Source organism: Carica papaya, chromosome 2 (genome assembly GCF_054855325.1).
Source record: "Carica papaya isolate Zhongbai chromosome 2, ASM5485532v1, whole genome shotgun sequence".
NCBI classification, from domain to species: Eukaryota; Viridiplantae; Streptophyta; class Magnoliopsida; order Brassicales; family Caricaceae; genus Carica; species Carica papaya.
In genome coordinates this window covers 3,191,684-3,213,804 of record NC_142310.1, presented here as the reverse complement: position 1 = coordinate 3,213,804, position 22,121 = coordinate 3,191,684, and the positions used below count along the sequence as shown (strand labels likewise).

The window sequence follows — 22,121 nt, the reverse complement described above, 5'->3', positions numbered from 1 at the left end:
TCATTTTTGTAACACAGCGCCAGATCTCAATTATAAACATACTTTTCGAATTCTGATGACCAAATAAGAAATAAATATCCTGGTTTTTAGTTGTTTATACAACCTTAACATCAAGGGGTGACATAGGGAAGACTGTCAGTTCAACTTTAACGCATTACAATCTGTTAGACTTCAAAGTCTGCATTATATCAAAGCTTGAGCAAATTTAAATCTTCTACTGCCACATTGAGTTCAAAGTAACAGTTCGACGATCCTCAAAAAATAGAAATATAAATTATTCTTTCATGGCACTTTGAAATTTGTCAGGAGCTGAAACATGATATAAAATAGCAGATATTTGTAGTTTCAGAGGCTCCCAGTCCAGCCTAATCTCCATTTTTAACTCAATGATGTAGATATCAGGTCGATGCTAGGTATGCTCCAAACAAGAATAGATTCTTTCTACAGCTGAGCAATAGGAGCATGCTATCACAATTTGCCTAAACTGCTTCCATCTAATTTCTTCCTCAACTTATCTAATTATATGGTGCATTATTCATTTTCGTTGGTGCAACAGTGTATGATTCATTTACCAACAAAGAAATATCCTTCAAATGCATTCAGGAGGTTGCATTAGTTTCCATTTGAACACTGTACTGCATCTGCTGTCTTCCTTCCTAGGTGCCTGCATAAGTCAATGGGCATAGAAATAACTTTCTTGAGACATGATTCTTGGCTCTGCATAACGGTTGTTGCATTCAGTTGACTTCATGAAGGAAAAATGAGCCATCATTCTCTCTTGTCCTCTTCAAGACCTTCCCCAAGCCCGAATACATGAAGATCTGATACACTGGACATCTTCCTTTCCTTTCTTTCCAGCTCAGTAGCAGAATCTCCAGCAACCGTTACTACACTGCTAGCAAGTGAGATATTCTCTTCCAGGTCTTCTCCAGTATCCTCTGAATATTCGTACCTGTAATACAGGCACATATAAGATCAATTGTCATATGGGAACAAAAAAAGAAAGCAGGAATTGGTTCTAAATTACACAAATAATCCTCCAAAACCAGACTTGACTAGCTAAATTACACAAGTCAGAAAAAACCCATACTTGTGAAAACTGGTTCCAGTTGTGGTACCTCAATCCTATATCAAAAAGACACGTAAGTGTTGAATTTATATAATGATTTGCAATAATTTGAACTTGAAGTTTTAAATATTAATGGTTTGACCTCAAAAATTGTTAAATTAGTGGGTACAAGTCCATGACATTGCAAATTGTACCAAAGCTCGTGTCTGCCTGTGACTCAATATTGGTACCATCTTGGACCTACGAGTCTTTGACAAATCTTGTACCTAACTCCATCTTGGTACTATTTCGAATTTGTGAACCTTTGACCGGTGGTTTATGTTTTTGGTACATGTCATTGACAAAGATATTAATGATTTGAGAAATGGAGATTAAGACACTTTAATCACACATAAAAAAGATTTCACTATTAATAATTTAAGCTTAGGCTTTTTGAGAATGGATGATTAGAGTGGAAAAATCGATTAAGGTAGTCATACTTGACCGCAGACATTGCACTAGGTTAGACCGTGAAACCAAAATTTCAAACCTTAGTTGATGTTCAAGAGAGAAAAATGACATGTTTGGCAATCTGAATTCAACATTAGCTACCACTTTTCAACAAATTCTTTCTGCAAATGTCTAATCAGTAAACAACTTAAAAACCTTGGTGGGGTGGGTTCTGTGCACAGTTTGACTTGGACAGTTTTACTTGGGAGCATGGTCATACCAAAAATCATTAAGGAAATCCCACCTTGATAAAACAAGCAAGCAACAATAATTGGAGCATCCATGGATCAGATAGATTTGTCAAAGATGTACTTAATAATTTGTTCAAAGCTTTCAATCACACAGTTATAGATCATTTAAAATTGGTAAATGTCCATTTAAAGTACATCTAATTGAAGGTGATACCACCAAGAATAACAGGTTGATAATCAAGATATATATCCACGATAAGATTTTCATACATACATCACTTTTCCTTCTATAAGGTTCTCTAAGATGGTCAGATAATCTGTTTCTGATTGCTGATCAAAAGTTTAGAAGTGTGAACAAGAACCTATAGGTAATATAAGAAATATATACCAAACAAGGCAAATCTCACGGACAGACACCTGGAAAAAAAAAATAATCAATGAAAATTGTAAGGCAAGGTTCCAGCAGGTACCTAGTTGGGTGACTGGTTGGAGCCCATAGAATGCATATCAACACCAGGAGTACAAAAGAAAACAAATTCCAGAAAGCTGGAATTCCCCATCCTCTTTGCCATAGCTCACTCAAAGGGTCAGCCGCATTAAAGTATAACTGAGCAAAAAAGAAAACTAACATATGAGCTTTATTGCAAGTACTAAGCATGTAATTAAAAGGAAAAATAATTCAGAAAAGGAAGTAAAAATATTGAAAAACCTCATAGCCAATCTAAGCAACAGAGAGCAGCACTGATATTGCAAGAGCATTCGTGAACTTCCGGTAGAGTGCAAACTTGGCCATGCTTCTTCTAATCTATCCAAAAAGAAGAAGGTGACACACACAATTTCAAATAGTGCAAGTACAATCAGAAAGTTGCATAAACCGAAATACAGATATAATTTGCTAGATTCAGGAATACATAGCTATGGATGATTTCATCTACGAGATGTGCTGGAAGCATTCACAAGAGTATAGATCTTGCCAAATAATGGATGCCCCTTGTGAAACAAATAACAAAATGTATTTCTTACCAAGAATCTTGATCAAGATCACTTGTACAGCTAATGGGCCTTATCAAAATTAACAAGACTATGTAATGGACACTCATGGCATGTCTGATGAAACCATACCACTGCCAACTCTCACTATTCTTTTTGGGTAAAATTCCTAGCGCTTATAAATGTGATATGCACACTGAAATGTACTCTTTAAGACAACGTCCATCTTTGACATGATAGGATGGAAGAGGTGATCATAGAACTGTGGATACCTGAAGTTTCTCCAGGTTTTGAGATAATGAAGAGAAGATCCACACGATAAAGCAAGCATCCAGTAAAGAAATAGGCAGCACTAGCAACAATCTGGCTTTTCCAGAAGAATCATTGATATTTCCCAAATTCTCAACAAGCCCAAGTGCCTCAGCAAATAGAAAATATGTCACTCCAAGATGGAGTACTTTTGATGTAATACCACCAAGGGTTGGGTGTAAAACACCATAGCCCATTGAAACCGCCAAAAGGAGTAGACAGGAGACAGTTTTCTTAACAGCACTAAACATAACAGCCCAGAGGGTGATTCCCATTGGTCTACTTCCTGTTGAATTGAAATTGGCATATTCAAAGTACCAGAGAGCCATTTCACACATTCCCAGACCAATAACTCCTGTGATGCAGTAGTGCAGTTGTATTATATCTTTCCAGTATTTTACGAACCATATGAACCAGAAGAGACCAAGAAAAAGGTATGCCAGCGATATTAAGCCATAAGATGTCATCAGTGGTGCCATTTTACCAGGACGATAACCATCTGGGTTTCTCCAGACAGTCCTTCCACTAATTCGCATGCCCCTGAGTTGTGGATCACAAAACATAAAATAAAGATAATACATTCCAGTACGATTGATCTCAACAGTCTGAAGAACCATTTTGGCCTCTTCATCTCTTCCTTCAAAGAAAGTCTGAATCCGTTGTGGTCCATTGGGTTTATCTGGATCATGGCGGATAATCGCTTTCCCTACCTTGCAGGATCCATTTCTTGAAAGTTCAGGAGCACAGCATATGGCATCGGATTTCAAATAAGCACCACCAATTTTCTCCCTGTCTTTGACCTCAACTATTAATGCTTCAACCAGTCCAGTTTTCTGCTGCATCTCATTTGTTTTTTCAGCAGACTCTTTTGTTCTTCTAAAGATAATTGACTCAAATCTAAAAATACAAATAGCATAGAACATATAAGAAACTTACAACTTTTTCACCTTTATATGAGAAGTAAATGCCTTCCATAATTTTACATATGTTCTGACGCTATAAATTTATTATACATAATAGATCCTTCACGTTGCTGCATAAAGTAGGTTCAAATTACCTAGATTTCCAAAGTACAATAATTTACTTATGATTAATGGATTCACATTGCACGGAAATATGTAAACATGAATAAACTAATAAAGAATAAAACTAAAAGTGCTCATACTTCTTAGCACTTAACAATAAAAGGCACCTGGATAATCCTTATATTAGAAAGATATGGAGAGACCAATACTGAAATCAGATATAAGAGTGTTCAAAAGGTATGATAAATAAAGACGGATAAAAGAAGTTTGTAGGCAATTAACAAGGTCTCCTGGTTAAGTAGATGGAGCTCACAAGTCATAACACCAGTGCACATGCCTGTAATGACTGACAGATTAACCATTATCATTAGTTTCAAGACTCTTAGAAGAAGAACCACTAATATCATGTTTCTTTTGCCTTTAGCTCAGCACAATCTTATATCATCATCACCACCACGAAAATGCTTTCAATAAACAAAAAGGGGAAGTGGTCCACCATGACAAGTAAGGAAAGCGTCAGCAGCCAAGAAATTTACAACAAAGGACAAGAGTCCGTGCAAAGTATCCATAGATGATTGTTTCTTAACCAAATAAATAAATTAGTAAAATCTCCACAGCTAAAAAAAAAAAAAATCGAAGCAAGCTGAAAAAGAAAAACCACCAAAACCCAGAGAAGTGAAATAGAGACCTTTTGTCTATTCTTGGTTTTTCTTATTTATGCCATGCTATTTATTTATTTGAATGACAATCTTGATCTTTTCACAAAAAATTCGCGTCTTTATTAACTATCATGCATTTCCACTTTTTATCAGTGAAGCAAGAACGCGATCACAATAAAATCACTAGGGTCAGGGAAAAATATGGAACCCACAAAATTTACCGGAAGACAAACAGATCAAACATGAACATTGATAGAAAGACGCAGAGCAGGAAGGCAGATTTATACCTGATGAAAGACTTGCCAGTGAGGGGCTTGCCTCAGCAGAAGTGGCGTTGGAGGTATCAACGCGGACCCTGGAGGCGTAGAGGCCCTCATTGCCGCCATGGAAGAAGAAGGAATTGGAACGATGAACGAATTTCTCGTTTTTGTATTCATGGATCGAAGCACCCACTTGAGTAAATGAAAAGCAGCTCAAAAACAGGATTATATAACATATGATTATAACCGTCTTATAGGCGTATAGAGAACGAAAAATCCCGTCTGGGTAAGGAGCAAAATGTATGTACTTCCAACTCTCCAAATCTATCTTTTCGCATCCAGTGGTGTGAATTGGAAGAGTCAAATGCAGGAAGAGGAATGATGAAGAATACATATAACGACATGTATTCGCTCATTCTGTGCATGCAAGAGTGAGATTTGTTTTGACCGAATTTAAAGAATTACACTTTGATAAAGTAAAGAGTATACAGTCAAATGCTCACGTTATGAATGCTTGATAGGGAGATGCAACATGTTATTTCATGCAGGAATTTGATTGAGCTGAAAGAGAGAGGGGACCTGATGCTCTGTTTTTTCCTTCCACTTTCTGGTTTGCTGATAAATCATCCGGTAAATAAAGGGTTAAAAATTCTAAATCTGTAGTTGAATTTTTGAAAATTATTTACATAAACTTTCATTATAAAATCCATAAATTTCAAATGAACTCAAAAGGATTCTATAAAAGTTTATATAGAGCAAACGATTCTTTAGAAAATGTAAATTTTGTTTAGGATTGACATTTTTGGTAGCATTTTAAGTCTAAAAATATAGAGTAAAATATCAATTTATCCTTTTTTTTTTCTTTTTCTCAAAATAAATTTACAGAATAGAAGATCACAATTCTCGACACTTTGGCAAATAAAGAATTGCTGGGACAAAATTTATCATCAATTTATATAACATACAAACACCATATCAATTATTGTTTACAAGCTCTAATGTTTGCTTGTTCAACTACATACTCTATTTGATATGTACTGAAAACTGAATATGAATAGCAAAATCAAAGAAACAACACCTTGGCATCGAAAGAATGATGGTATTACAAATCGAGTAATATGTTAACAAGTAGCGGATACAACTGAGGGTGACACGGATTTCTCACTGCACTTGTATGTTAAACCCAGTCACCCGGAGGAGAAAAAAGATGTACAGAACTTTGTTCTTGCTTCTTTTGTTATTATATTGTTGAATTTCACATCCCAGATGAGTTTGCCCGGTTTATTCGTTGTGCACCCAATCTTGGAGCAGCAGGTTTAGCTCCTCGGCCTCTGCCAGCAGCTAAAGGTTTGGCTCTAGTAGTAGGTGGAGGAGCAGCAATGGCTGCCCAAGGGTCATCATCTTCCTCAGTTCCTGCTGTTTTCACATTTAAAGGTCTTGATGTGGTTGTTGGAGCAGGTGCAGCTATTGATCCCCATAAATCATCATCCTCATTTTTGGTCACCTTCACTGTATTCTTTGGTCGCAGACTTGTAGCTAAGGGGAAAATAACCGAAAAAAAAAAAGAGTGATAGTAATTTAACTGACGTGATATGAGGAAGCAATTGCACAAAATGAAAATGTTCAATTCCTTCATATATGAGGAAGTATGAAGTATGAACCGGGAAGTGTACCCGATATTCAAATGAAAATCTTCATACACACAAAATCTAATAGAATTAGTTGCTACAAGTCAACTGAATATTATTACCTTGCGTTCTTGACTGTGATACAGGAAGTGAGACAGGCCGTTTCTGAGCAGCATGAATGTTAGCAAGAGCTGGAGATGGCTTTGGCTCTTCAAGGGGCTCGAGATCATCCCATCCATCTTTTTCATCACTTCCATGATCTTCATGAATGCCATTTTCAATTTCTCCCCAGCCATCCGTTGAAGTAGGAGACGAAGGTGCAGGTTGATCATCCAAGTCTATGCTTGTACTTACATGAATAGGTGTTCTATTTGGAGTCTCCATTACTAGGATTGTCACAGAATCCAATGTTAGCAACTAAATTGGCTAGCCTCATCAAGTAAGGCATTGTAATTATCTGGCAAGAGGGCCAGGAATTGTTCACATCTTCAAGAAGAGTCAAGTGTATTTTCATCTCCAGGACAACTCACAATAATATTGTTGCATCAACTAAACAAAGTTATGGACATAACGTTTCTTTTGTACAAATGATCTGAAGCAACAAACTCGGAACTGAATGATAGTTGATCAGACATATTTTCTTTTCCTTATCTCATGAACATATTTGAAAGTCCAGATATTCCATTTCCAACATTATAGGTTTTTTTTATTTGATCATTCCACTAAGTACATTGAATATCCAAATTGACAAGATGTGGATAGAAAGACAAGTTCTTATAGTACATGGCAGATTGATATTATTAAAATGTTCTGAAGCAACAAATTAGTGGATGATAATTGCTAAAAAGGAATTTTCTTTTCCTTAATCTAATAAACACAAATCAGTTCAGAAAATTGATTTCTAAACATTCTAAAGAATTTTTTATTTGATCCTTCCACTAAGTCAAGAATATCGAATTGACATGATCGGATAGGAAGATAAGTCTTCATAAAATACAAAGTAGATGAAGTTTCAAACAATCTGAAAATTATAAACAAGAAATGAGGAGCAAGAAGCTTACTGGAGCTTGAATCAGAGGTTGTGGAAGTTAGAGTTGTGGCTGTAACTGCAGAAGCAAGTGAAGCTTGTTCCGAAGATTTACCTTTCAGGGTCAAGGAACTCATGGCCCATCTGCATGGTAATTATGACGCAGCATCCATATCAAAAACATTATCCAGTGAAGATGCCACTGACAAGGAGTTAGCCTCCATTTTTAGAAGCAACAACTTACTCCTGCTGTTCTACCATTGCAGAAATTTCAAAAAAAAAAAAAAAAAGAACTACAAGAGGCTCTTCTAAATACTTTGTGTTTCACTTATACTCTCCATGTTGCTTCATATTTACAATGTAAACAAAACCCTAAAATTTTTTTTTTTTGAATTTTCTTAAAAAGAATCATTTATTATGTTGCTGCTTTTAATAGTTTGAAAGTCACATGATTGTCACTTGGCACTTATTAAACTACCGTTTAGTGTCTATCAAGAAACTATTTAATTGAACTGCCATATATGTTTCTATACAAGGACAAAGTTGGTATCTTTTATGAAACATAATGGATTCAATTATGATTACAAACAGACCTTAAAGATCTTATGTAATTTATCCTATACCTAATATGATTTCCTTCGCAGAGAAGTAGTAAAATTATGTGGTCCATAGGCCTGTGCTTCAATGTAATTATACAGGAATATGACCTTGGCCCATATAAGATTAAAATTCCAAATCAACTTACCCAAGCAAACTGGCATTTCCTGGCATAGACGAGATTCCTGCTGCAGCACCGCTAATATCTCCATCATTTGTCTAGAAAGCACCACAGAGAAAAAGTATCAATATGGCACAATATGGTGCAGACGCATCAAGACAGCAAACATTTGATGTTTTAACACGAACACAGCCATGTGACAGGAAAATTGAAGTAATTTTTTATGCAAGAGACTCCTATCCAATGCAAATAAGAGTTTTTTTGCCAATGAGATATTTAGAGAATTCATCACGAAGATACTTGTACTAGGAATTTGAAGTTACCTTCTCATGGCTCTGTTTCACTATTTGCAAAAATTGTTCAACTGCTTGAAATGCTTTTGCTCGGACATCGCTGTTTCAAAGAACTGAAAATTAGAATCTTTATTCATCTTTAACAAGGGAAAACATTTGCAAAAAGAATAAATCATCCAAAAAATATTTACAACCTGTCAGGATCGATGGTGAGTATAACAACATTAGGAAGAATCCGAGTTGCAATCTCTGTTGTGTCATAATAAGAACTGGTGGCACATAAAGCCATAATTCCTGCCATAAAATAGTTCTACATGAAGAAGGTGATACCTAAAACCAAAGCTTTATAAGAATAGATGATTGATACATTTGGATCAGAAATATGAATTTCCTATACCAGCTCCTCGTGCTGGGGAGAAAGTGTCACGCAATGCACGGACTGTAAATGCATTAATCAAAACTCTTTTCCTCATCTGCAATGTAAATTCAAAGGTATCAGATGAAAGTCTTGAGATGACAATGAATCTGATAGCCATGATGATTATCACAGAGGATACCAGCTGTTCAAACAAAATATGAAGACAGTCAGGATATTCAAGAATCACAAAGTAGTTATTGCAGATACTAACCCCTTCATTTAGGTGGCTAGCAATATTTCCGAGTAATATTGTGGTATTGGTTCTGATTGCAGGCTCTTCATCCACCTGCATAATGTGAAACCATCACCACATAAACAAAGAGCCTTAATCCTCAATCACATGTTGACGGAATAAAGAAGAAGAATAAGCAATGAACAAAATGTGAATCTAAATATCAGCCAAGAAACATCGCATTCAGAAATCAAGGGCAAATAGAATCCGGATCCATCAGCAAATCAAGGACTTCATACCTGTAACTTGGAGAGATATTTTAATAATGATCCTGAAATAGTTCGTTGAGAAAGCTGCAAAGTCAATCAAACAACAGCACTCAGATATCACTGGAAACCACATTCAACCATCTTCCAAGTATAGAGTTGAAAATTCATGATAACAAAGCAGGAAAGATAAAACTATGGCACAATGATTGGAGGGAAAGGAGTAACTGATTATACCTGAATTCATCTTGAATATAATACTATCTTTTCTAAAGTTTAATGGAAGATTTATAATTGTCCCCACTTGAATTTACAGGATATCATCACATTGCTCCAAGAATTAAATATATATACATATATAGCAACTGATAAAAATACACACTGATACTAGAAAACAAGAGACAGATACCTTAGGAGCCAATACAAGCATGGATTTAAGAGTCAATTCCCGCAGAAAAGCAGATGTGTCTGAAAATCCAGTGGCAACATGAGGGTAAACCTACTCACACGTAATCCAAATAGGTGGTTAGAATTACAATTATTATTGGGACTTCCACCCAGACAGAAGCAAGATAACTTTTATCTGATCATAGAGAAATGCTTATAGATCATCTCATGCTGACTGCTTACTTGCTCATCTACAACTTGTCCTGATAATGACTCTCCATATTGATCAATATGTTGTAGGAGACCAACTCGAATTGCTCGATCATTAGAAGCAAAAAGTTTCACTATTGTTGGCAGTACCTACAGATAATAGCAAGAAACGTACCCATTAAACAGTAGTAGTACCAAATGAATAGAAAACAGCCAAATGCTTTATGAAGACTGAAGGAAAAAGGTGACAGCAAAAGATACTTGTTAGAATAAGACCTTGACACTAAAGTCTTCAGCCGACAACCAAGAACCCATTTTCAACAGTGCTGTCAAGGCAGGGGCAGCAGCTGAACCAAATTCAAGGCCAGAAGCTAATAAAGGAAGTAACTGTAAAACCAGAAAATAAAATTAAGAACTGGCATTCAAAAAAATAGACTACAGTTTCACCAATATATCTCACTAGAATTTCAAAACCCAGACCTTTTTCAGCACAATTTGTCGAGGAAGCTGCTCTGCTAAATTTGGAAGCTTGCGGAAGAAGGTATCCTTCTCAACACTGTCCTTCAAGTTAAGAATCTCCATGAAATGTATGGTATCCACCAACTTATTTTGGAAGTATTCTGCCAACCAAAGAGTAGTTAAATCTAGAGATGCAAGGGAAAGAAACGATGCCGGGGAAAATAAAGTAGCTTTGATGAAAACACAAGTATTAGAGAACAAGAGGATATTTCCTATATAGTTAGTTTGCTACTCTTACGTTGTGTTTGGTTCAAACTATTTTATTCTCATTGCATTCTTAGATCTTATTTACTTAATATATAAATATATAAAGTTAGCTATGATTTACATATCAGATATATAATTAAATTAATGCCAAATTGAAAATCTAGCCCCTGAACTATAGGTTATGTTACAATTCAGTTCCCTTTTTTGTTATAATTTGATCCTTAAACTTATAAATTTATTTCGACACATAATTTTTTAATGCACTCTTTACTAGAAAATAAAACAATTTTTTTTCCTCTTATTTATGTGACATATAAAATGATTTCAAAAATATAATTTGTTTATTTAGTGTTAAGAATTAAAACCAAAAAATCAAAAAATGGCGATCAGAGGCCTCTTCTTTCCCAATGTGTGTTATTATCATTTGCATAACTTTAATAAAATAAAATAAATTTTTTTGTTAAGTTTACGAATGTTAATCTTTAGTTTTTATAATTTTTGAACTCTATAGAATCCAAAATATGGGTAAAACAAAAAAGAATTTTTGTCATTTTTGTCAACAGTTAAATAAAATGATGATGAATTCAAACAATTTTCGTAAAATTTAGTGATCAAACTGTGCTAAAAAACTTTTCAAATGTAATTGTAACAAGATAAATAGTTCAAACACTAAAATGGCAACTTGCCCTCAAGTCAACTTTACTTATATCCTTCAATTTTATAACCATGAATTTTTTATTCTACTACAACACATTTAACTCAAATTGGGCATGGAATTAACTTATAATTAAAATGTTAATTTTACTTAATTTATATCATATTTGTATTATGTTCTCATTCATGTTGCATGCAATTGGAACTTTAACTTTAAATGTTAATTTCTTATCTTATAATAGAGATTTTCATGAATACTAATTTACTATTTCTTCTTTATTTTAAAAAAAAAAACTAACTTACTATTTCTTCATTGTTATAAGAGCAATGCCAATGTTATTATAATAAGAGCAATAACATAATAATACTTCAATTTGTTCTTCACAATAAGAAAAAGAAAATGAAGGGGAAGAACAAAACAAACGCATCCAAACTTGAACGTATAGGAGCACTTAAGTAAACACCAACATTACACAAGCTATATGATGTTGGACAAGTTAGGATTAATTTGCCTACTTAGAAATTTGGGAAAAGCCTAAGATCTTATACAAGATTTATGATGTGTGGGACTATTTTCGAGTACACAAAATCATAATCTGGATACAATTTTAGAATCATCGAATTGGGTGCTATGACATGATTTTAGGAGTGAATTGGATAAATTACTACAGCCGGACTGTTTGATTTGTTCCACTCTAAGGTGGCCATCCATTGTAAAGGGGAAATATGGTTTAGTGGCAAATCCACAACTACAGGTCATGCCTTGTAACACATTGAGCACGATAAGTAGGGATGTCCATCAGATGGACTGAATCAGGGAGGGGATCCAGACCAAAGATTGGATTGTTATAATTTAGGTAGGACTGAATTTCATTTTTTTCCAAAATTATGGTACTAACTTTCTTTTTTTTTTTCAATTTTTTTTTTCAGAAAAAGCTGATATTTTTCCTTTTTGTAATCTGATCAATTTCAATCTAGTCTGGTCTGGATCGCAAACTGGACCAAACATTTGACAATGGGCTTCTACCGGTCGACTTGACTGGAGATGGGGGTTGTAGAACAGAGGTTGGAGTGAGACATAGTTGCGAAAGAAGGACGAGATCAAGAGAGGCAGCAGTTGGGAGAACTTGCAACAATAAGTGGTGCATTTCCAACAATATTTTGCAGTGAGGCTTCGAGGTTTAGCCGATCAAGGGGTGGTAGGTGCAGTGTCACTCACTACATAGCAATGACTAGCAAGCAGACTGGCAGCTATTTGGAGTGAGTAGATCTGTGGCTGTCGGACAAGTTGGGACCAACCGATACCAATTGAGTAGAACAAATTACACCTTTTTTATTTTATGATTTTTGAAGTTTGTTTCTTGGCAGACAAATTTGAGACTATATGGATGCAGGTTGGAGGGTTTGGTGTAGGATTTTTTCAGTTTTGATACCAACTAATATAGGACAAAATAGAGCTAACTTGCCTACTTAGTACATAAGAAAAAACCTAGAACTAAATCTATGGTTCTTAAGTGTGATGCCTAAAATCTGATTGAATCACACAATGAAGTATCGAGAAATCACTAACGTACTTTATTGAAGAAGTAAATGATGATCTGAAAGGAGATTAGAAAATTATTTATAGAGTGCCAAGTAATCTTTTCATGAATAGAATTGGAGAAAAAAAAAATACTCATGCTGATAAGTTTATTAATACTATTCTTAATAAAGATATGAAAAGAAAATAAAAAAACTGGGGAAAATAAAAATAACTTAACTAAAATAATTCTTAAATAGTAAAGTACTACCATGTCTATGTGCCTTCACCATATCTGATAAATGAAATGTATCTATCCAATGAGATCACCTATAACTAGAATCATGACTCCCTTCACTAGACATGGGGGCATAAAGAATACGTGAATTTCTCTTCTGTTAACATGTGAGGCTTCTTTACTTTGCAAAAAATAACGTAGGAAGATCTATTAATGTTTGACGCTGGTTTATATTACCACATTCAATCTACTTCAACAATTTCAAATGGCAGTCACCAAGAATTGCAGAATAACCAAAGTTCTTACAAGATTAGTACCAGTACGATTAAATACAGTCCAAATCAGCTCCCAGAGGATAAGACCAGAATAGCAAATGGAGACAAAATCCCCTTAACCAAGCAGACTATATGCTGTACTCTTGAATATGTTAAAATTTGCGAAAGGCTGATTACAGGCCTAAAACAATGGAAACCTTACCACTGTTTTCCAGAAGCTTTGATGTATTCAATCTGCGAGTAGGCATGGAACTCAAAAGACGCTGATAATCTGGAAGTAAAGACTGTGACACAAGAAAATAGACAGATGAAACCAACGTTAATTTAAAGAAATTAAAATCCTAGAGAACAATTATGAATGAAAATGCAGCTCAGTATTTTTGGCAGAATGACACAATAACAAATCAACCACATCAAGTTTCAAATTATCAGTGCCTGCGGTTTGGTAGGATATATATATATATATATAGAGAGAGAGAGAGAGAGAAAGAGAATCAAATATAGAAAGGATTAGACTCCAGGACCATAATTCCGGACTTGACCCTAAAAAGAAAAGACAAACCTTCGGAATGGAAGCAGTGTTACGCAGTTCCTCTGTTTTGCTCAACTTTAAAGCTGAGAAGAGTTCATAAATAAGACACCCTGGCAACAACCCATTAGAAAAATGAATGAATCATTCTATTGTGAAAGGGTTTTTCATCGCCAAGTAAATAACCCAAAGCACCAGGATGATAACATCTGAAACTGGTAGATGGTGCTGAAAATGCAGCATAAAAGAGATAATTTACTAATCCAAATCACCTGAAAATAAATGCATGAATGAGAAAGTTTTCACAAGCATGAATGGTAGATGGATCAATTCACATGTAAGAAACATGCAGGAATTAAAATTGATATAACAGAATACATAAATGCCCCAAGCTTATGGTTGCTAACATCTGGACAGTTTCCAATATGTTACATGCACAACCACTGTACCATTAAAGGAGCAACAATCTTACCCAAGCCCCATGAATCAATGGCCCAAGGTGGAGACTTTCTGATTGCAGCCCAGTCAGACTTTAGCATTTCCATTGGCTTGTATTGTGATCCAATAAGCCATTCATATTGCTGATGAACAAAAAAATTAAATAAAATATGAAAAGCCAAAAAGTCCATTGACTTGCAATAAACTCTGTAATAATGAACCCTGACACATCAGTCAGTAAAGCAAAGCAAGCAATAGTTCAGGAAATTTACTTTTTTTTTTGAATAATAATGAATGAAAGATTTAGTGAATAATAAAGCATGAAAGCCCCATTTTAGATATCACAGGCTGCAGGTTCCATGAATCCTCATTATTCAACCCTATTTTTGGTAGAGAGATCTGCTAACTTACATGGAGAAAACAGTTATTTAATTTATTTTAACCCAGCACCAGCTATATACTCAATTTCCTTAAGGATTTTCTATGTTCCCCTCAGATATCTGTCTGAGTTTGAGGATTTCAATAACAATTTATATGAAAAAGAAAAAGAAAAAGAAAAATCCCAATTACAAAAACCATGTCATTCTGAGGTGAAAAGAAGCTACCATATTAGCTAATACAAAAATATTCAGATTACCAGCATAGGTCCACTAGCAGCTGGATTATGTCCATCAAACTCTGATAGGACATCAAAAGCATGCAGCTTCCAGTCCAAAGTTGGTGTGACAACAACACTTGACAAGCAGACATTCCCATGAACCTGTAGTAAATGAGGCTAGTCAAACAATGATAATGGAGGTAACACATACATAAATACATAAATACATATATGAACTGCACACAAGTTCGCATGCGTGTATATATATTAAGGAAAAAATTAAGATATAAACATGTATTTTAACCTACATATCCTGCAATCCTATTTATACACATTATATAAATATGCAATACCATATACATGTACACGACAAGAAAGAAAAAAAAGATTAAAATGGACAGTACAAGTTCCGAAATAATAATTTAGATAATGATGCAAGTATTTACGGAGATCTCCAACTCAAATATAAAGAAAACCTGATTTAGAACTGATTCACAGTAACAATTATTATTAAACATAGTTGAAGACTAAAGACAAAAGGCAGTCCTCTTGACACGCATTGTTGAACATGATCCAAATTGAAAATATTTAATATCTGATAAATGAATAATTAAAATTTTAAGAACACCCATAAGAAGGCTTTAATTTAAGCATGCAGAGCGAGGTCAAAGAATGTAAAGTCAGTGAAAGTTTATAGTAATTACTAACAATAAAATCTTATGCACTTGAAAGATAGAACAGTTGCAAAATTACAAATCATCATAATGCAGTCCAAAATGAACTAATTAAACAGCTAAAGATTATTGCAGATTTTACTTACAAGTTTACAATCATTGTTCAAAAAGCTAACAGCTTTAGCTATCTGGTGCAGACCCAAAGCATAGTATTCATCTCTGGCAGCAAATGAAAGAATAGCCAGTCAAAACAGACTCAATTCCACTTACCAGTGATAACTAAATTCAATACTTTATATGTGAATAACATCAGGAAGCCAAGAAGTTCAATGACAATTCCAGGCAAATTATGAAGGCCAAATTGTTAGAAATAATTAAATGCCACAAAGCATGAAGTAGATTTCCGAGTCTCTGATCAGGTGAAAGCAAAATACCCAGTCAAAAATAGACCTGAATCTTACCATCCCAAAAAACAATAATAAAAGAACAGTCCTGAATCTCAAAAAGCATTGTAATTTTGTTAACGAAAAATATCATTGTAATTGACATAGTAATCAAGGTACCAAAACATCTTCCGGGTGAAATTATATTCCATGCGATCCCACTAAAACATGCAATACCACCACTATAAACGTACCAGTAAACAATGGTTATACCTTTGAGTCCCTTCTAAACCTAGTTCCTTGATCTTTTCGGACAAAGGCATAACAGGCTCAGTGACAATATAGATAGTGACCTTCGGAGAAGAACCATCAAAAGTTTCAACCTCGGTGCTGTGAAGAAATGACAGAATATTTGGATGCCTCACCTGAAAAAGGACAAAACCTACTTTTTATGCTAAATGAAAAGAAACCAAAATAATTTTAATGTAACAGAGGAAGCCTGTTTACAGTTCATAATTCAGATGGAAGAGTTTGTCATTCATATGAACCGGCAATACAAATAACAAGTCATGATAACTTACAGTACGGAGACGCTTGACACCATTACGACCTGCAGCTAAATGCCCATCCTGGGGATTGCTCCCAGAAAGTGAAAATATTGACACTGGAGATCCATCATCCTGAAAACAAGGCCAAAAATTAGAGGCAGACCATCTTCCTTGTAGAAGAACAATGATAGAACAAAAGCAGAATAGTAAATACGAACATAATGTCATAACATTTCTGTAGAAAGGTTGATTAGAAAGAAAAAAGAAAAAAAAAAAAAGAGTTTTCTAAAGTTGATGAAAGCAATGGCCTAATTGCAAGCAAAGAATTCAATCATAATGACAATGTGAGTTTGCCTAATAATGACACATATGTTAATTAGAAAAGGACATGACTTGGAATGAATTTAGCGAAAGAAGCTTATCAGATTGATTTTATTACTGTGAAGCACAAAAATTCAAATATGAACGTAGTTTCGAAATGGACGAGTAAGATCCAAGAATACGTATTGGTTATAGGCAGCTAAATAACAGGTTGCTAAGTTCCTAAATAGTTGAAAGTATGGTAAGAGAGTATCAGTTACATAATTAGTCATGAAACAGCACCACATCCGCAAAGAAATGCTAAAATTTTAGCCTATGAGTGACTATCAACTCATCATCACCTCAGCATCACATCATGTCTAAGAATTAAAAATTTTTCTAAAATCGAAAGAGTAAGGTAATAAGGCAGAGAAGCAGTGCAATTGTCAATAAGCGAAGAAAAAGGAAGCGAAACAGAAGAAATCATGGGCGAGGAGAAGAGTAAAACTGACAATGAAAGGGAAGACTGAAGAGAGAGAGATTATAGCCGTTACCTTGGAGGTGCCGCGGAAATGAGACCAGGAGCCCCAAGCGGAGGGATAAGGATCGCCCATGTTGTAAGGTAGATCCTTGAGCCCCGTACCAGATCCAGCCACTACTCCCTTTAAGAACTTGAGCATCTTCCCCTTTATGTCTTCCGCTTGTATTTTCTTCGTCCTCCAACTGGTTTTTGTTTGTCTATAAATACTAGGCTCAGCCTTGGAGTCACGAGGGAATTGAAGAAGCAGAGACACAGAGGAGAAGAAGAAGAAGAAGACGATGGTGTAGGAAAATATGATTCGATCTGTTGAGCAGTAAGAGAGAGAGAGAGAGAGAATTTTTTTTTTTTTAAAAAAAAAAAAAGAAAAGAAAAGGAAACGAGAATGAACTTGAATTTATTAGGTGCATGCAAGAGTAGGGAACAAATGTGTTCTTGTTTAAAATAGGCTGGGCTATAATTGTGTGGGCTGAGCCATGACGACGTCGTTTCGTTACTATATTGGGCCTTATGGGCCTCCTTTGTTGGGCTGATAATTTCTTATTTTAAAGAAACGTCGTCGTCAAGGCCCAACAAAACCAAGAATCTTGACCAGGAAAGCAATGGCGATGATCCGTATCAAATGGTGATGACCTAAGAGAGGGGGGTGGAAGGAGGGAATTGCCATGATATATAAATTAAATTTGGAAGACAATTTCTCCACCAAACGGGGTCTCAGCAGAAATTTCTCTTCAAAGTCCAAATGTTGGTTTCATTGAGGCAAAAGGTCTTCGTCTAGACTCTTTACCCACAATAAAAAGTCTAGTTGATCTCATTACAGAAGACCCCGACTCGGTCTTCTTCTCTTAATCAATCGTGTAAAACAAACATAAATTCACTTGCCTTCAAGAATTTTCCTTCCCTCTTTCTCCCCAATCAATCAAGGACCACAATCAGCACTATGTATATATATTTATATTTATATATATATTTATATTTATATACCATATGTTCATGTGGGCTAGCTAGTTAAACAAAAACAGAGGGAAGAAAATATAGGAAAGCAATCATGGAGGAGACCATTTCTTTGATATTTCATGGGTTGAAGAAAGTAAAAGAGCTTGAATTAAACCTGCCAAATTACTTGGCCAACCAGCCTCCACATCTTCTTTCCAGTTCTCTGGAGGAGATCATCACCATCTTTGTGGAGGCTAAAGAAAGGCTTGTAACGAGTCACGAGTCGTCATCTCAACGGGTGGCAATGCAGAATATAGATGCCAGCTTGCAGGAGTGGGTGATAAGATCAGGTGAGACGAAGCTTTTAGGCGGGAAGGCTGGAGAGGTGTCTGATCAAATTATGTGCAGAAAAGATTTGGATCAGGGTTGCAGTAGTACACCATTCAGGAATTCTAATGTGAATCAGGCAATGGAGGTTTCCGATTCTGGCAAGCTGCCTATTACTTGTTCATCATTACAAAGACCACGAAGACGGTAAATATACGTGTATATATAGAAAAAATATTATATATTATATGTATAATGACATTGCATATGGTGCAGCAGGCAAGATGAAGAAGATAGAAGAACAGTAAGGGTGGCTGCTCCTCGGATGGGAAACACTGACATACCCCCAGATGATAACTTCAGTTGGAGAAAATATGGGCAGAAAGAAATATTGGGTTCCAGGTTCCCAAGGTACCCATATATATTTCTTCAAATAACACCATATTCATATATTTATACAAGAATTAAATTGCACATATCATGATTTTAAGAATGGCAGTAAAGTATTGAAGTAATTAAAGATGGTGTTTGTCAAAATAACTCAGGGCATACTATAGGTGTACCCACCAAAAGTTGTACAACTGTCCGGCCAAGAAGCAAGTGCAGCGCCTTGATGATGATCCTTATATGTTCCTAGTCACGTATAGAGGCAGCCATAGCTGCTACACATCAGCTGCTGCAGTGCCCACCACATCCACGGAGATGATAATCGCTACTACTACTACTACTGGTATTACTACTACGGATCAGTCTAATGTCGTGACTACAAGTACAAGTGGCCTTTCGCTTAATCCTCTACCTCTTGACAGATGGTTGTCTGTCCAGGTTAGCGTTGGTGGCAGCAGCCTCAGCCATAGATATGATAAAGAAACGGAGTATGCAGCAGGAGTTGTTGACATGGCTGATGCTATGTTTAATTCTGGTAGCAGCGGTGGGAATAATACCATGGAATTTATTTTCCCTTCTCAGCATCCTCCCCAGTCGTGACAAGGATATTTGATTATGTACTTTCAATTTCACACAATTTGATTAATTTCATAACTTTTTTTTTTATTAATTTAAAATTTCATTAAGTAGTTCTCCATTTTGGTGATAAATATCCTTTTTCTCTTCATGTTTTAACAAATCTTTTTCATGACCAGCTTAGTTTATACCATATACCATTAATAAACAACTTACTTTTGCACTACCCAGATAGTAGTTTAATAGAAAAACCCATACAAATTTGGAAGTTTTTATGATCATCTCATGGGTCCATCCATGGGAGATCCATTGATGCAAACCCACATCAAGTTTTGTGGATCATGAACAGCTTAGTTTATACCATACACCATTAATAAACAACTTAATTTTTCACTACCCAGAAAGTTGTTAATAAAAATATCCATAAAAATTTGGAATTTTTTATGATCATCTCATGAGTCCATCCATGGAAGATGCATTGATGCAAACCCACATCAAGTTTTGTGTGTCATGATATGCAAAGGACGAAAAGGTCTTAATTGGCTATGACTCTGTTATTGAATTACTGAACCTCATGTAGACTGATTACACGTGATGGGACAAGCTATATCTCTCTCTCTATCTATATATATATATATATATATATATTTACTGATAACTAATACAAGATAAATACATAGCTGCTACTCATTGAAGAAGTCCCCAGAATGGTCAAAACAAAAAGCAGTGTCAAAATCCACTACAAAGTCCATGGGCAAACAATGAGTACTAGTAGAGGTGGCTTCACTACATGAATACACAGCAGGTTCAGCCGAGTTTAGAGGCATCAGATCCTTCCAAATCACTTGTTCATCGCTTGCTTTATTTTCTTGCCTCAAGCCTGACAAGCTAAAAGGATGCTGATTACTACTACTTGGTGTGTATGAATCGGAGGAATTGGAAACCACATAAGACACCCAAGAGTCTGAGTCCGACATAATTTGTGGCGTCTTGTAAGTGTCAATACAGGTATGGTCGCCTATATAAGTGGTTTGATATTGTTGGGGATCGTGCTCCAATCTTTGGACTTGTTTGGTTGCTTTACAACCCTGATCGTACTTGTGGGTGCACCTGAAGTAACTCCTGTGTAAATTCAATCGAATTAGGAATGTTATTCATTGATTTATTCGTCAGTTCTGTCTGAAAATTAATTCCCAAAATGCATACAATCACAGAGAGTAAAAAGTAAAATAAGAAAACATGTGTTTTGGCAAGTGTGCCTAAATCAAAAAAAACTTTTTCACTATCAATGTTTCCCTCCAATATATTTTCCAACAGAATATTCACAGAATTAAGCCATATCAACAACTTCCTGCTGCGAAAAACCATTAATTCTTACCTTGGAAATTTTGCATTGAGAATATCCTTTTGTCCATACTTTCTCCAAGCATGACCATCTTCAACGAGAGGAGACACTACAGTCCATGCCTTTGTGTTCTTCCTGCAAAAAATTATAATTAACACCCGTCTCATCATAAATGCTAATCAATCTTGTAAAAAGAAAATTTAATGGAGTTTAATTGATCAAAACTAAAACCCATCTTCCTCAAAACTTATTCAACCATATCAAAATCATGTCTTACTTTCTCTTGTAGCAACCTCTCCTGTCCTTGGCAGCCGTACTCTTCCTGCTCTCACCGGAATCCTCGGTCCTCGGCGAATCATGAACAAAAGAGTCTGCCTGCTGAAGCTTCTCACCCAACTCACAGGACCTCACAACTGAAAGACTCTCTGTAAAAGATCTCAAGATCTTCTCCACCAATTCATCAACTGACACAGATCCATCTTCTTTCAAGTGCTTGTGGAGCAAGAGCTGAAGCTGGTTTGCAGATTCTTGGCCTTTGACAAGTTCTTGTATTACCCTTTTCTTCTGGGCAGATGGTTTTTCAAGCAGAGTAGCCATGGCGAGGGTAAAGCACTGATCTTGTTGGCTTAGCTGAGGTAAGTCATAATATATATTGTGAGTCGAGAAGAAGATAAGGGGGGTAATCTTATGATGATATTCTTGGCATGAATAAGGAAGGAGAGGAGCAAATGGGAGGAAGATGGATGGAAAAGAGGGGAAGAGGGGATTAGAAGAAAGAAAAAGGGAGGAAAAGGAAAGATCCAAATTGCTGACAAAGCAATGCTGACGTTGCACCTGTGATGTAATGCTGACGTCTTGTTTGCCCCCCCCCCCCTCACCCTTTTACTTCTGCCTTTTAATCATTATATTAATTCATAATTACCTCTGTGGAAAAATGTTTGCTCGTACTAATTAACCGGTTCTTATCTTAACAAACAAGTCTTTTATAAGACTTAAAACAAATTATTAAACTTAGTGCC

General features: G+C 35.6%; 3 protein-coding genes and 1 pseudogene across 7 annotated transcripts; 1 reads left to right on the top strand and 3 right to left on the bottom strand.

Annotated features, from left to right (window-relative positions):
• Positions 1–195: 195 nt before the first annotated feature.
• LOC110819292 (uncharacterized protein C26H5.07c-like) lies at positions 196–5,789 on the bottom strand (annotated as a pseudogene). Its single transcript, XR_015816825.1, has 5 exons — positions 5,020–5,789; positions 3,012–3,945; positions 2,459–2,554; positions 2,220–2,356; positions 196–952 (listed from the first exon to the last, which is right to left on the bottom strand). The product of XR_015816825.1 is annotated as an uncharacterized protein C26H5.07c-like (transcript).
• A 122-nt stretch (positions 5,790–5,911) lies between these two features.
• Positions 5,912–17,867, bottom strand: CTEXP (kinase family with ARM repeat domain-containing protein). Its single transcript, XM_022048323.2, has 21 exons — positions 17,548–17,867; positions 16,727–16,825; positions 16,419–16,570; positions 15,909–15,981; positions 15,128–15,250; positions 14,525–14,633; positions 14,086–14,165; positions 13,726–13,807; positions 10,592–10,731; positions 10,388–10,498; positions 10,145–10,261; positions 9,924–10,013; positions 9,548–9,601; positions 9,288–9,362; positions 9,056–9,131; positions 8,853–8,952; positions 8,689–8,758; positions 8,393–8,463; positions 7,682–7,791; positions 6,743–7,006; positions 5,912–6,528 (listed from the first exon to the last, which is right to left on the bottom strand). The coding sequence occupies exons 1-21, from the start codon at positions 17,671–17,673 to the stop codon at positions 6,248–6,250; spliced, it is 2,403 nt and encodes an 800-aa protein (XP_021904015.2). The 5' UTR covers positions 17,674–17,867; the 3' UTR covers positions 5,912–6,247.
• A 383-nt stretch (positions 17,868–18,250) lies between these two features.
• Positions 18,251–19,851, top strand: WRKY55 (WRKY DNA-binding protein 55). Of its 4 annotated transcripts, none has more exons than XM_088212713.1 (4): positions 18,251–19,001; positions 19,071–19,205; positions 19,340–19,524; positions 19,604–19,851. In XM_088212713.1, the coding sequence occupies exons 1-4, from the start codon at positions 18,580–18,582 to the stop codon at positions 19,792–19,794; spliced, it is 933 nt and encodes a 310-aa protein (XP_088068839.1). In that variant the 5' UTR covers positions 18,251–18,579; the 3' UTR covers positions 19,795–19,851. The 4 variants fall into 4 exon arrangements, with proteins under 4 accessions (XP_088068839.1, XP_088068840.1, XP_021904235.1 ...); XM_088212714.1 differs by having other exon boundaries at positions 19,620–19,725; XM_022048543.2 differs by having other exon boundaries at positions 19,074–19,205; positions 19,340–19,851.
• A 437-nt stretch (positions 19,852–20,288) lies between these two features.
• Positions 20,289–21,842, bottom strand: WRKY54 (WRKY DNA-binding protein 54). The gene is made up of 3 exons (XM_022048541.2): positions 21,380–21,842; positions 21,136–21,237; positions 20,289–20,879 (listed from the first exon to the last, which is right to left on the bottom strand). The coding sequence occupies exons 1-3, from the start codon at positions 21,697–21,699 to the stop codon at positions 20,441–20,443; spliced, it is 861 nt and encodes a 286-aa protein (XP_021904233.1). The 5' UTR covers positions 21,700–21,842; the 3' UTR covers positions 20,289–20,440.
• Between the last annotated feature and the right edge of the window lie 279 nt (positions 21,843–22,121).